General features: G+C 31.2%; 1 protein-coding gene across 1 annotated transcript; it reads right to left on the bottom strand.

Annotated features, from left to right (window-relative positions):
- Positions 1–717: 717 nt before the first annotated feature.
- LOC136210611 (transcription factor MYB1-like) lies at positions 718–7,210 on the bottom strand. Its single transcript, XM_066001955.1, has 3 exons — positions 7,084–7,210; positions 6,884–7,013; positions 718–1,366 (listed from the first exon to the last, which is right to left on the bottom strand). The coding sequence occupies exons 1-3, from the start codon at positions 7,208–7,210 to the stop codon at positions 835–837; spliced, it is 789 nt and encodes a 262-aa protein (XP_065858027.1). The 3' UTR covers positions 718–834.
- Positions 7,211–16,366: the final 9,156 nt, after the last annotated feature.

Raw genomic sequence — 16,366 nt, 5'->3', positions numbered from 1 at the left:
AAAAGATATAAATGAAAGAATTATAGAGAGAAGATGAAGTTCAAATAGATAAAGAGATGCGATAAAAGATATGAACTTCAACTAAAATAAAATTAAACAACAAATAAAAACACTTTAAATGTGGAGGGAACGAAATTAGTGTGTCTTCCTCCTCCTCAAAGTAGATCTACAAAATAGGGAACTCTGAGGATTAGTTGATCTGCAGAAGATGAGGGGTTGTGAGGCTGAGAAGAGAGGAGAGGAAGAGTAAGGTAGGGGGGATGTTTGATGATATGAAGATGCATGTAGAGAAAGCGAAAGAGAGGCAGTGCAAGGTGGATGAAGTTTACCCACTTCTTTTAATAATATTCGGATGTGTGGTTTGGAGGTGCCAATGTAATTAGAGTGTCTAGCTTCTTCCCTTTATTCCTTTTTACCCTGGTTTTATTTTCAAAAACAAACAAACGCATATCTCTCTGTATTATTATATTTAACAGTGTACACAATGTACTAAATAACACATCACTTATATAATTTGGATATAAATATGGAATCACTTCCATTGCATTATATATCATTATGTCCAAACATACACAACCTTAGTGCACATCAACAAAATAAAACCATCCCATAACAAGGATTATAAATAGAGAGACCCAAGAAAATAAAAGGGAAATAAAAAAAAATTAGCAACAACAAATTATACCATATGTCTTATAGAGTAATACATATGAACAATCAAAAGATAAATCCATACATTTCATGAAAGATGGTTGATGCGCAAGTGACATTAATTGATTGGTCGAATGTACTATTGCTTCGGGAGTATTATAGAATGTCTTAATACTAATAAGCTCAAATAGATAAGTCTTGTGGAGCATCAAGAAGATCCCAAAAGCTGACATCATCAAGACAAAAGTCACTCCAAAGACTCTTATGATCTTGTGTATAACAAGTCTGATTAACATTGTTGCAAGCTGCATTACTTTTAGTCTGTTGTGGAACACTTTCTTCTGTCACACCATTGTTGTTTGATTGCTTCATTTCCTTATCACCCCCATCTCCATTATCATTATCATCACCTATCAATCTTTCCCACCATAAACTACCTTCACTATTTTCTGAAGATTGAGGCAATGTGAACATGGGAGAGTTTTTGCGCTGCTCACTAGTTGTGTCGCCAACTATCTCAATATCATTTTGGCGATTAGACAAGAAAAAGTATTTATTAGAGAAGGTCCGAGGTCGTGGCTTGATGATGTTGTTTCTTGTTATCTTTGGTGTTGTAATTTCTTTGGATGAAATTTGCTTCTTAAGGTGAGTGTTCCAATAATTCTTTACATCATTTGCAGTTCTTCCTGGTAATCTTCCGGCAATTAATGACCATCTGCATATAGCAATCAATACTTTTCTCAATTACCCAAATGATCTACTTATTTTTCACATGTATAATACATATCAAGCAATCAATTAATACAAAAAAACCAAGTTAATATTATAACTATTATATCATAAAATATAATCTTTCTTTAAATGCCCGATTTAATAATAAGCTTATATATATGTATGTATTATCTAGAGGAGTAATAAGTTTTAGAATGATTTGAATTTCTACTATATAATTCTAATAAGTCGGGATCTAACGATGAATGATAAAATTCATTTGGTCATTCAGATTCTAAGTAATCGCTATTGAATCCAATGATATTTTTTATAGTTATTGTATATTTAACTTTTTATTATTAAAATTATTAATTATTATTATATTAATCAATAAGGAGATGAGTAAAGTTATTATATAATACATGTTTTTTTAATAAAAACTTAAATAGAGAAAATAATAAATATCAATAATCAAGAAAATGAGGCTATTAGTGGTTCAAATATAAACTAAAAGGTTGTTAGATTAACTCAAACTTCTTCGAAAAAGATAATAAAACAAAAATTGTAATGGTACAAATTAAGTTAAAATTACAATAAGAATTTAGTAAATTAATTTAAAAAAGAAAAGTAGTTGGTATTGTTTGGTTGAAGTACATCGGGATGCGTGAGCGAGAGAGACGGAAATTTCTCCCATGCGGCTTTGGCATTTATTATTGTACAGACACTTATTACTGCTGTTTCAACCCATACTACATATTAATCAATTTTAAAAGGTAAAACGCATCAACTTTAATTCTTGATTATTATTTAACTTTTTTTTTTATTAAGTTTGGATGATAAATGATACTAGTATTAAGGAATTCAGCTTGCTGGCATAAATTTTTTTACTTTCATGTGGATAAATAAAAAGAGAAAAGAGAGTAAAAGTAAAAAGAAATGACAAAAATCGATTTCTAGTACATTTTTTAATTTAGAAATCGGGTTTAGAAGAATCTGCTAGAAATGAATTTTGATGTTAAGGGAGAAAATCGGTTTAGCAATTCTGATTTTGAAAATCGTGAAATTGGAGAGGAAAATATCGAGTTTGAAAGAACTTAATGAAACTTAATTTCTATAATTCTTTTTTACTTTTAAATTTTTATCTCTCATAGTTAAGAAATTCTTATTTATATTTGTCCATATTAACAAACCGAATCACCCTAACGATGTAAGCAACACAAACTAGACGGAAAAATTAAATAAGAGTCTGATCCATAACAGAATCAATGTTCAATGATTCAATGTAAAAAAAATAATTAATTAAATGTTTGATCCTTAAAACAGTTAAAATTGAGAGTTTTAATTATACTTTTTGCCTTTTTAGAATTTACTAACTAGTGCTAACCATTAATTCTAATTTTATAATTAATGGTTCAAATTCAACATAACTTCTCATGTTTAAAATTTATCACACTGTCTCTGAGAAATTTAATACTCTCCGTTTCAACTTTTCGAAACAATGTTTAACGTTTTACTTTAAACCACGAGAAATATAATGTTTAGTTAGATTTAAAAAACAGCAACTTTTAGTTTTCATTGATAAAAACATCTGAGTTTCAAAGTTTTTACAAAAAAAAAAAAATATATATATTTTTAGAGTTTTCATGAACAACTGTATGTAGTTATTTGATATTAACAAAATTATATTTCTTATTCGTACAAAACATATTTTTCTTTCTATAATATCATTATTGAAAGAAAAAAAAAATTGTTGCCTTAAATAAAATTTCATTTTAATTTTTTTTATTTTTTATTTAGATTTTTACTAATTTATGTATTATTTGTTGATTAATTTAAAACATGCTCATATTATACATTTTATATACTAATAACAACAATTCAGCATAATTTTACCAAACATTAATAATTAAATAACTAATAACAAACAGCTAATAGCAACATCAAACAGTTTACTCAACCGCTAGCAACAATATCAACAACAACAACTATTAGCTCAACCAAATAAACCATTAAATTAAATTTTGAGGAGTTTGTATTTTGCTTAAAAAAAAAGAGTTTGTGTCAAAATCCAACTTCAACCGTCTCTTAACTCCTCGAATCACTGAGAGACTCTCTAAGAAACTCTTAATTCCCTTTTTAAAAATGTCTTAAAGGTGTATTATTTTTAGGGAAAAGTATAAAAATAAATCTCATGGTTTGACCGATTTAAAAAGACAATACACGTAGTTTAAAGTTTGTAAATAGGTGTTTGTGTTTTTTGCAATTTACAAATTCAGTCATTCCTTTAAAATTGTTGTCGTGATTACTTACCCCAAAATAGAGCAATTTGTAACAATTAAAAAGAATGATTTTGTAAAGGCTTAAAGCACTTTTTGACCCCTGACCTATCCAAAATTTGTGCATTTGGCCCCTGATCTATTATTTGGTCATATTTGGTCCCTAACCTATCAAATTAGATAAAATCCAACCCATATTGAATGAAAAATTAACTGTGTTGAAAAATTAACGGCAATAACCAATACAAAAATGACACATGATACATAAATAAAATTAATTTTCACTCTATCGGAACACTAGAAAAGTTTTTAGGATTTTTTTTACTATGTAAAATAGTTACTATTGTCATCTCTAGTTGAAAATTAATTTTATTTATGTGTCATGTGTCGTTTTTGTATTGGTGACTGTTGTTAATTTTCTAACAAAGTTAATTTTCCATTCAATATGGGTTGAATTTTATCTAATTTGATAGGTCAGGGGCCAAATGTGATCAAATAATAGATCAGGGGCCAAATGCACAAATTTTGGATAGGTCAAGGGCCAAAAGATGCTTTAAGCCTTTTGTAAATTATCTAAAATTCAAATTTTAACTTTGCAAAAAAAAACTAAATCACAATTATTGTTTGATTGAAAAATTGACTCACATACAATTCACAAAGTACAGACTCATGTTTACAAATTTTTAAACCGCGACGAGTGATTGCAAATCGGTTAAATTGCCAGATTTTTTTTTTGTAATTTTTGTTTTTTTTATTAAAAAAATAAAGTGATAGTATGAAATAATGAATGTGAGGGAAAATACAAGGGATAAGGTACTAAAATAGGTCTAAGGTTTTTGAGAAGTACCAATTTAGGCTCAACGTTCAAAATAGCACTAATATAGGCTTAACGTTTACAACATAATATCAATTTAGGCTTAACGTTTATAATATAGCATCAATTTAGGCATCACGTACAAAATAACACAAATATAGGCTTAACGTTTACAAAATAATACGAATTTAAGCTTAACGTTTACAAAATATATCCAATTTAAGCTAAACGTCACAATTAAATTAACCATATTATATTCTTTTCCTATTAAATTTATATGTTATCTTTTTATTTAGTTCTATTTTCTTATTTATTATAATACAATTAATTAGTTTTTTTGCCCATTAAAACCTTATATTTGTTTTTCATTAACCATTTCATGGCTCATTTAATATATGCAAACTAAAAGTAATTGAATATCCACAATATTTCGAATACCGGTTAAAATAATATTGATACATGTCAGTGTTCGAAATATTGTGGATATTCAATTACTTTTAGTTTGCATATATTACATGAGCAATGAAATTTAGTAGTCATGGAATCATTTATGAAAAACGAATATAAGATTTTAACGGGCAAAAATACTAATTAATTGTATTATAATAAATAAGAATATAGAACTAAATAAAAAGATGACATATAAAGTTAATAGGAAAAGAATATAATATGATTAATTTAATTATGACTTTTAGCTTAATTGTATATATTTTGTAGAATGTTAAGCTTAAATTCGTATTATTTTGTAAACGTTAAGCCTATATTGATGTTATTTTGCACGTGAGGCCTACATTGATGCTATATTGTAAATGTTAAGCCTAAATTGATATTATTTTATAAACGTTAAACCTATATTGGTGCTATTTTAAACGTTGAGCTTAAATTTATATTTCTCCAAAAACCTAAGACTTATTTTGATACCTTATTTCAAAATACAATGGTCCATTGATAATTTCCAAAATTGTAACAAGTGATATGATAGGTTAACATGTGATATGTTTTCTTCTCGTTCCTTTTGTACAGTATTAATTAAGTTTTGAAAATCATTTAATTTGATACAGTAGTGGTGCCAGCAATAAATCAAATGAACAGTATTCTTTTAATTTCATCACAATCCATCGCCCATTTTAACTAATGAAATCACTTTTATGTAAAACCTTCTAGTTCCGACTCTTATTTAATCCTACATTTATGAACATAATATTATGTTTCACTTCAATTAAAATATTGGGAGTGTTTGGTTGCTCCTTCTGGTGTTCTTGTTTGTCTTTTCACTTCAAAATGAAGAGTTTAAAATGTTTGGTTAGTGACATCTTATTTGGCTTTTACATTTGAAAAACAATATTAAGTGTTTAATTAGTGACCTTCTGTTTGCCTTTTATATCCGAAAAGTAGAATCTCTATTTTTTGGAAAAACAACTTTTTCCAACTGCAAACCGTAACAGCAAATAGCAAATAGCAACAGCAAACAGCAAACCGTAACAGTAAAAAGCAACAATAAATAATAGGTAAAACAAACGGATTCATTATTGTCTACATTTACAATTCTATTTCAAATGAATTTTTTTATATGTTTAATGGAACAATATAAACCTTACGTCATCAAATTATTAAAACTGCAATTTTATACGAAAAGTCAAATGAATAATGCTTTTTTAAGTTTGAGTTTTATACCTTATTTTTATGATAGGGTTTGTGTACGTTGACAATTATAATGGGTAAATTACACTTATAGCCACTTAACTTTATTCATTTTAACTTCAAAACGTAAGATATAAATTCTGCTTAACTTTACACTTAACGAACACCTCAAAATAACTATTAACAACCTTAAAATGAAAATATTGAAGAATTAAGTTGTTTAGAAACACATTTTTCATGAAATTATATTTTTTATTTTCCAAAATCACCATTTTTGGATATTTCTCTTTTTAAAGATCCACTTTCTCTCTCCTAACCAAGTCATACCTAAATGACTTCAACCGAAAATTTTGAAGAATAAAACTTCCATAAAATATTATCAATTCTTGAAATTTTTTATTCTCAGACCGTCAACGATCATTTTGAAGCGTTGATTGAAATTTAATGGTCGTAATATTAAAAAGTATAAATTTGAATGGTTTTTAAGTTACGCTTTGAAATTTAATGATCATAACGTGAAAATAAGTAAAGTCCAATGAACATAGATATAATTTATAGCATGAACATTTCAAATATAATCAATAAACAATTAAAAAGATAAAAAAAACTAAAAATATTATTCTTTTTTAGAAAAAACGAAGAACATATATTATTGTATTTAAGTATTTAATTATTGAATAAATGAATAATTAATTTTTAGAATGTAAAATCTAAATAAATGAATAATGAATGATTGAGATTACCCCACATGAAAATTACTAAAGAGAGATTCCTAATGATAAAGTATTACCTGATACCTAAGAGCTTATGGAGGCGCATAATTAAATCAACTTCATCAAGTGCAAAATCACCTCTTTTAATATTTGGTTTAAGATAATTCAACCATCTTAGTCGACAACTTTTTCTGCATCGGTTCAAACCTAAGAATACCATATATAATATTATTTAAGAGGAGAGTTTGAAGAAGTTAATATATATGTAAAAGGGTACCTGCACGAAGAGGAACGCGATGCCATTGTCCTTCACCATAGTTTCGGATGCATGCCCTTAGACGATCATCTTCTTCACAAGTCCAAGCTCCTTTTCTGAGGCTTAAGGTATGCTCCATTTCATACATATATCATATATCATAGGATACAACCTACAAAGAGCTATAAATAGAAAGACATCCATCAAAAGCAATATCATCATGACGACGTGCATACTTCTTGACCACCCCCATCATTTCATTCATAACTGTCAGTCAACTACTCTCAATCTCCTTTTTTTCTACTTGTCTTAATGGAACATTTACCATTTCTCCTCATTTTCCACTCCTTAAATACTTCACATATTTATATAAAAATAAACCATAAGCTTTAGATTATTTTTAAGCATAAATTTAGTGTAATTTAAAAATTTGCAAACTAGTATCTTGTGGTTTAATTTTGTTAATAAAGATAGCTCAAACTGATCAATGGTTTAAAAAAAAATCAAAAGTCAAATGGTAAATAACTATTTTTATTTTTATATTTATTTGTTTTATAAATTAATCTCTTTATTATCTAATTATCACAAAAACAAACTCAAAATAAGAACAAAATATCAAATTCTCTCTCACATCTCTCTTTAATTTATTTTCATTCTTTTTAGACACACTCACTCTTTCCCTCTATTTTCTCTCTCTAAACGCACCCACTCTTTCACTAAATATATTTGATATTGTTTGTTTATACCGAACAATTAATTAGGTTGTTGAGACGATCCGAATTATCAGTGTACTTGAGGACTTGATGTAGCATAAATCTTGGAACCCCATGAAATCAGAAATTTTTAAACAACTTTGCAGATTCTGATCCAGCACTTCCAACAATTGGCTGCAGATTCTTAATCAGAAATTATCTGTTAGTGGCTGTAGACTTTCCAAGTATTGGATGGATGATAAAAGTGTCCAAAAAGAAAGAAGTCAACTCGGCGTTGCAATTATGGAATACCATATAAGCATCACATTTTTAGCAGTGTTAAGTATCATTTGATTTCAATATAGACATGCCTCTACAGCATTTTGATTATTTTGATTAATGTACTTTGGTTGCTTGTATAGAGGGGCGGAGAAAATAGCAAAAAAAATATATATATACTTACGAATGTCAGTTCCATCGTTAAAAATAAACATTCTGTCGTGATTATGTTAGTTCCGACGTTTTAGTGTTAAGATACTGGGTTTTGCTTTGTTAATCAATGAATTGATTTCTCTGGCTTCGTTGATAATGATCATGAATTGCTTATTTCTGAGAGAGTGAGTGTGTTTAGGGAGAGAATGAAAATAAATTAAAGAGAGACGTCACAGAATGATAAGATGATGAATTTGATATTTTGTTTCTGTTTTGAGTTTTTTTTGTGATAATTAGATAATAAGAGCGTCAATTTATAAAATAAATAAAAATAAAAATAGCATTTTATCATTTGACTTTTGACTTTTTTTACATCATTAGCTAGTTTGGACTGCCTTTGCTAACGAAATGAACCACAAGATAAATGACTCAAACCACATAGTTTATTTTTGTACATTTTCTTTATTTTATCTACTTATTATCTTTTTCATGCGGACATCCAACCAAAGGAGGATCCACTCTCGCACTAGTCCACTCAACCCCATTTGAGGGCTCAACTTCATATTAGTTGGGACTCTACCGCATCGAGTCTATTTTTTGAAGATATGTTCAATAAGTCATGTCAGGATTTAGTCTTCTGTTCCATTACTTATTTTTGTTAAAGAAAACAATATAATTATTTCAATAAGGATAAGTTTAACCGTATTCAATTTTATACAAATTATCAATTCAATTAAAAATTAAATATACATATCAAAACAAAAACGTTTAATACCAATTTATTTTAATTAAAACACGTTTAATAATTTGATGGTATTTGGGCCCGATTTTTTCATAAAATTACCCGTGAATTTTTTTTAAACCAATCTCATCCCGTCATATCCAAATAAAACACGATTTGGACACAGCCGCGCGAACATCAGCTCGGGTGCTGTTCACGTACATATTTATTAATATCGATTTAATTTAAAACAGAAAAATAAATCAAACACAAAGAGCAATAAATTGAAACATTCCTAAACTGATAACTATACGAGAAATGAATAGGAATGTTCAAAATGATTTGGAAAAATAATCAAAAACTAAAATCCTTAAATTTCAATAAATCAAAATGGACTAAAACGATAATGCACGCATCACATCATCATTACTCTTGTTACGGCCCAGACCACACATAACAAAGGCCCAAAACGGCCTGATAGGGCCGAATCCATTAATACGGCCAAAGCACAAGCAAGTGGCGGTCCATTACCAATCACCAAAAGGCTCCAAGCCACAACGCATCAAAGGATCTTCTAGAATCCTACAAAATAAAGGATTCCTTTCAGGATCCGGAATCCTTGAGGGAAATGGAATCCTAATCTTGTAAGCATTCCTAAGGAGGTAACAATTTTAAACCTAATCATGCACTATAAATACATAGATATATGTTGGAGTTTTATGTCCTATAGACAATTGTTTTAGAATATAAATACTTGTAAATGAATTGTTCTTTGAATCATTTGATTTAATAATATATAATATGTTTAACTATATATAAAGGCAATCATCTTTTATTAAGAACTAACTAAAGTTAAATAAAAGTGTAAGAAGAATATGACTAATAAAAGGGAAAATCAAATAGCTTATCTGGATTATGTCGTGGCGTGATCGAAATCACTGCCCTAAAGTCGAATTTGCCCCGTTAATGCACACACGGACTCTTAGCAATCAACCTCCAGGGATACACGACTCCAATTCCACGGTGTACTGCGGAGAATCAGATTGAGAACAGTAATGAACAATACCCAGAAAACAGAGATTAAAAATTGCGTTGTATTTTTGAGGATTTTCTGTTCTTATATAGGAAAAAGAACCATCCGCCTTCAATGGAAAACGGCTCTGTGATAGTGAGGGCGTGAAAATAGCAAGCCGCAGTAACAACCCATGACTGCAACGTTTATAATTTATGACTAAGTCTAAAAGGCCACAAACTACCAAGCCCAAGTCCAAGCCCGAAAAGTATTCTTTTGAAGCATAAAAACCAACAAACCCAACAATCCCCCACATGATTCAAAAGAATATATTTTTAGAGAAGAAAGAAAATTTCTGGGTAATGGATACTAAGATTTAAGGCATCAATGTCTTGTGGACTTGAATTGACACCTAGTGCATACAAGAATGTCCTACAACCACTTAGGTGGATTTAACCTTGAACCTTTCCATGGAGTTTGTAATGACACAATTGAGCACTCACCTTTTCTCAAATCAATACATGTTCTCGCGACCAACGCATTTTATTGCGCTTTCAGATGTGTACTCAATTACACATTCCAATTAGATGCCCCAAAAAAACCTGGATTTTTTCATGAATGCTCTAAAGGTTCAAGCCTAAGAAACCTCATAGGGGATTGGGCGTAACCCCCACATTCACATAGGTAAGTTCATCAAGTTTGTACTGTCACAAACCACCTCAAAAGAGACTATGAACTTATTTAAGAGTTTCCAAACTCAACCTCATACTCATGACAGTATTAAAAACTACTACATTACTTTATTAATAGGAATGGTTTGTAGTACATCACATGAGCACTTTGTAACTTCGTTTGACCCATTTAACTTAGCTAATTTCTAAGTTGGGTATCAATTACAAATTACTCCTCAATAGGCTTTAAACCCATTCCATGTGCTGATTCCAACACTATTTTCCTACAAAGGCCTTTGGTCAGAGGATCTGCAATATTTCGCTCTGATCTTACAAACTCGAGTGATATCACATTATTTCTGATCAGATTTCGGACAATAGCATGTCTCAAACGAATATGTCTTTTTTTCCCATTATAAGACTGACTATTCGCCACCCCAATTGCAGCTTGAGAGTCACAATGGATTGATACTGATGGAGTTGGCTTCCCCCACAATGGAATATCAGCTAGCAGGCTCCTTAGCCATTCAGCTTCACTACCTGCCAATTCTAAAGCAATAAATTCAGATTCCATTGTTGATTTAGCATGACAAGTTTGTTTAGAGGATTTCCAAGAAATAGCACCACCAGCAATAGTGAACACATAACCACTAGTAGAATGAATTTCATCATTATCTGACACCCAACTAGCATCACAAAACCCTTCTAAAACACATGGTGTCCTTTGATAATGCAAACTATAATTAATAGTACCTTTCAAATAGTTCAATAATCTAATCAAAGCATCCCAATGCGCATGATTAGGATTATGAGTATACCTGCTCAACCTACTAACAACATATGCTATATCGGGTCTAGTAGAATTCATTAAAAACATAACACTTCCAATTATCTTGGCATACTCCTCTTGTGAAACACTTTTACCTTTATTCTTTTTCAAATGAATACTAGGATCATATGGAGTTTTCACAGGAATGCAATCAAATTGATTAAACTTTTTCAGAATTTTTTCAATATAATGAGATTGGTTTAAAGATATTCCATATGAAGTCCTAGTAATCTTAATGCCAAGAATAACATTTGCCTCACCTAAGTCCTTCATTTCAAAGCAAGAACTTAAGAAATCCTTAGTTGAAACAACTATGTCCAAATTAGTGCCAAAGATTAACATGTCATCTACATATAAACATATGATAACGCAACCAAAATTATCAGATTTGGAATAAACACAAGCATCAGAATCATTTACCTGAAAACCATTAGACATAATAGTTTGATGGAACTTATCATACCACTGTTTGGGTGCCTGTTTCAGCCCATATAGTGATCTAACAAGTTTGCATACCTTGTTTTCCTGTCCAGGAACTATACAACCTTCTGGTTGCTTCATGTAAATCTCCTCATTCAAATCACCATTCAAAAAGGCTGTTTTCACATCCATTTGATGCACAACAAGATTATAAATAGATGCAATTGCAATCAAAGCTCTAATCGTGGCTATTTTAGTAACAGGAGAATAAGTGTCAAAGAAATCAATACCTTTCTTTTGACGATGTCCGCCAACAACTAGTCTAGCTTTGAATTTATCAAGAGATCCATCAGTTTTATATTTCTTTGTTAGGATCCATTTACTACTTAATGCCTTACAACCTCTAGGAAGGTCACAAAGAACCCAAGTATTATTACTCATGATTGACTCAATTTCACTATTTATGGCCTCCTGCCAAAAACTAGAGTCAACTGATCTTATAGCCTCATCATATGTCTTAGGTTCAACCTCTAAAATGAATGCACACACATTATGCTCATCTATATGCTCAATAAAGAAAGTAGTAATGAAATTGGGTCCAAAGCTAGTATTTGTCCTAGCTCTTTTACTCCTTCGAGGTTCTAGAACCTCACTAGATGATGCAACATCACGCTTCAAATTAGAAGAAGGCAAAACATAAGGTACACAAGATTGAACATTCACTTTCATGGGAAAAATATGCTCAAAAAAGTCAACATTCCTTGATTCTTTAATAGGACCAAAACCAGATGCATCTTTAATAATAAGTCTATATGCAGCACTATTAGATGCATAACCGATAAAAACAGCATCCATAGTCTTAGGTCCAATATTACTCCTTTGGAACTCAGGTATTCCAATTTTGCCCAAACACCCCCACACTTTCAGATAATTCAAGTTAGGCTTAAAACCTTTCCATAATTCATAAGGAGTTTTATCTAACTTTTTATGGGGAACACGATTAAGTACATAGCAAGCAGAAAGAATAGCTTCACCCCACATGTTATTAGGCATACCCGAACTAAGAAGCATAGCATTCATCATATTTTTAAGTGTTCTATTTTTCCGCTCAGCTATACCATTTTGTTCAGGGGTATAAGGAGCGGTAATCTCATGAATAATACCATTTTGTTCACAAAATTGTTTAAGTGAAGTCCCATCATATTCACCACCTCTATCCGATCTTAATCTTTTGATTTCAAGGTTTAATTGATTCTCAACTTCGGCCTTATAAATAAGAAATTTTTCCTCGGCCTCATTTTTAGAACTCAACAAATAAACCTTAGTGAAACGGGAGAAATCATCAACAAAAGTAATGTAATATCGTTTACCCCCTCGACTCATAGTATTCCTAAAGTCACCCAAATCACTATGTATTAACTCAAGCAAAGAAGAGGATCGATATACATTTTTTGAAAAAGGTTTCTTAGGGTGTTTAGCCTCAACACACACTTCACATTTATCAAAAGAAGTACTGCTGAAGTCTGGAATAAGACTAAGTTGTTTAAGACGCTTAATGGATGCCACATTAACATGACCTAGTCTCGAATGCCATAAAGAAACAGACTCAGCAATATAAACAGAAGAAGATGCATTGCTATTATTGTCAATCACAACATCCAAAACAAACAGACCACTATTACAAAAACCTTTACCCACAAAAGCTCCATTTCTGGTGAGTACAAGTTTATCAGATTCAAAGGTTAACTTAATACCAGCCTTGTTAAGTAAAGCACCAGAAATGAGGTTTCTGCGGATATCGGGTACATGTAAAACATTCTGTAAAGCAATAGTTTTTCCAGAGGTTAATTTTAGAAAAACTTTTCCTTTGCCAAGAACACTCACAGTACTTGAATTGCCCATGAAAACACATTCTCCATCGGCTACACTCTGGTACTCTTGGAAGATCTCCTTGTTGGAACAAATGTGGCGGGTTGCACCGGTATCTAGCACCCATTCAGTCACGTTGCTCACCAAGTTCACCTCGGACACAACAGCAGCAATTATCTCATCTTCAAAAAGGTTTGCTTGTGCTTTATTCTCCTTCTTCGATCCATATCGTTGATGACAATCTTTTGCGAAATGTCCTTCTTTATCGCAAGTATAGCACTTGCCATTAAATGGTCTCTTGCCCTTCTTGTGGTTGTTATGATTATGTCTTGTCCCATGAAATTGATTAGGACCCTTGCCTTTTGGACCTCTATGACCTGTAAATTTATGATTACCTGCATTCTTAGGTTCAACAAGGTTAGCATTAGAAGAAGAATGTTCATGTGATTTTCCTTTGGTTTGGATCCGATTTTGCTCTTCAATCTTAATTCCAGAAACTAACTCTTGAAGGGTAAACTCTTTCTGTTTGTGTTTCATGGAATGAACAAAATTCTACCAAGAAGGGGGTAATTTTTCAAGGAGGCAATTGGCTTGAAACTGATCACTTATGTTCATTCCCTCAGCAATAATATCAGAACACAAATTTTCATACTCATGAACTTGATCAAGCACAAGCATATTATCATTCATACGAAAATTCAACCAACGAGAACAAGCATACTTCTTAGTCCCAAAATCATCAGAACCATACTTAGACTTCAAAGCATCCCAAATATCCTTAGCATTTTTAGACTTACTATAGATCATGTATAATGGAGCAGTCATATAATGCAACAACATTCCACGACAAGTCTTATTATCCTTATCAAAGTTCCTAACAGAATCAGCAGGAGCAACATCAACCAACAATGTATAATCAACACCAATCTGACCCAAGAAAAAATCCATTTTGTCTGACCACATCTTATAATTTTTTCCATCAAAAGGATCTAATTTTGACATATCAGGAATAAAAGCATTAGACATCATTGAAGCAGAGATAGGAATTGCCATAGGAATTTCACCAATAGTCATATTCAAATAACAGAAATTCGACTTTAGATTGTAAGAAGAATATGACTAATAAAAGGGAAAATCAAATAGCTTATCTGGATTATGTCGTGGCGTGATCGAAATCACTGCCCTAAAGTCGAATTTGCCCCGTTAATGCACACACGGACTCTTAGCAATCAACCTCCAGGGATACACGACTCCAATTCCACGGTGTACTGCGGAGAATCAGATTGAGAACAGTAATGAACAATACCCAGAAAACAGAGATTAAAAATTGCGTTGTATTTTTGAGGATTTTCTGTTCTTATATAGGAAAAAGAACCATCCGCCTTCAATGGAAAATGGCTCTGTGATAGTGAGGGCGTGAAAATAGCAAGCCGCAGTAACAACCCATGACTGCAACGTTTATAATTTATGACTAAGTCTAAAAGGCCACAAACTACCAAGCCCAAGTCCAAGCCCGAAAAGTATTCTTTTGAAGCATAAAAACCAACAAACCCAACAAGGAAATCTCAAAGTTTATTTAAGGTGATTATGAATTGTTCATACAAGCATGAATTGAGACTAAACTTTATAATAAACCAATAAACTTAAAACCACTCCAAGTCAAGTAATATGTTTAAGGGGTTAACATAATGTTGTTGAGACTTGCATGTAATAATGTCTTCTATTCTGAACAGAGAGCTGATCTCACAAGCTTCAGATATGAAGATATCTGGGCAGTTACATGGATCCGGTGAAGGAGTTCATTAGGATTGAGGATCCGACTTGAGATAACAGGATGGATGGATTTATCCTATGTCACCTTTTATCTCATATAGTATTACTAGGTATAAGTAATCCTCATACTCAAATAAATATTAATTAGTGATTCTGGATTGTGGAGTGTGATGCTTTGACTCTGTGCAATCACGATCCATAACAGGAATAACCTTGGGGTGTGTGCGTCAATTGTTGGTTGTCACACAACGTAATTGCGGAATAGTTAATATTAGATTGAGCATTCATCACTCCTGATAAGTGGGAAATATATCCAAGGGCCATTTGTGGAGAATTGATTTGAAATCCGTGCAATGTGATAGGATTAAAAATAGAAATGAAGATTTCACTTAACCTATCTATTCAGAATTAATTCTCTAGAAAAAAGTAGAACAAATGTCTCATTATATGTAACTTGGCATAATCTATAGTTACAGATTCGTTTAAGGATATAGCTAATAAAGGATCGAATTATATTGGAACTAATACAGAAAGGTAAACGACGGAATCAATCTGCCTTCTTATTACTCTGGGGAATGTTTACGGTTCTGCTATTCACAGTCCGCACACTCATTCCGTTATACAAATGAATGCATGTAATTTGGAGAAATTAATTCAATAACTGTATACAGCTAGTAGTAATAGGGACCTATTGGGTCACACATGAGACTTGGAACTGGAGGATGAGACAGTAATTATTGGGTGGAGTAGTGTGGGCCGAAATTTGATATATAGTGCATCAAGTGGGAATAATTGATTTATTGAGATAATTTTAATTATATTATAATTAAGGTTAAATCAATTGTAGGATAAAATTTAATTAGAAATTTAATGTGATTAAATATC

Source organism: Euphorbia lathyris, chromosome 1 (genome assembly GCF_963576675.1).
Source record: "Euphorbia lathyris chromosome 1, ddEupLath1.1, whole genome shotgun sequence".
Classification (NCBI taxonomy): Eukaryota; Viridiplantae; Streptophyta; class Magnoliopsida; order Malpighiales; family Euphorbiaceae; genus Euphorbia; species Euphorbia lathyris.
The sequence above is the reverse complement of the archived record's forward strand: the minus strand, read 5'-3'. Positions and strand labels throughout refer to the sequence as shown.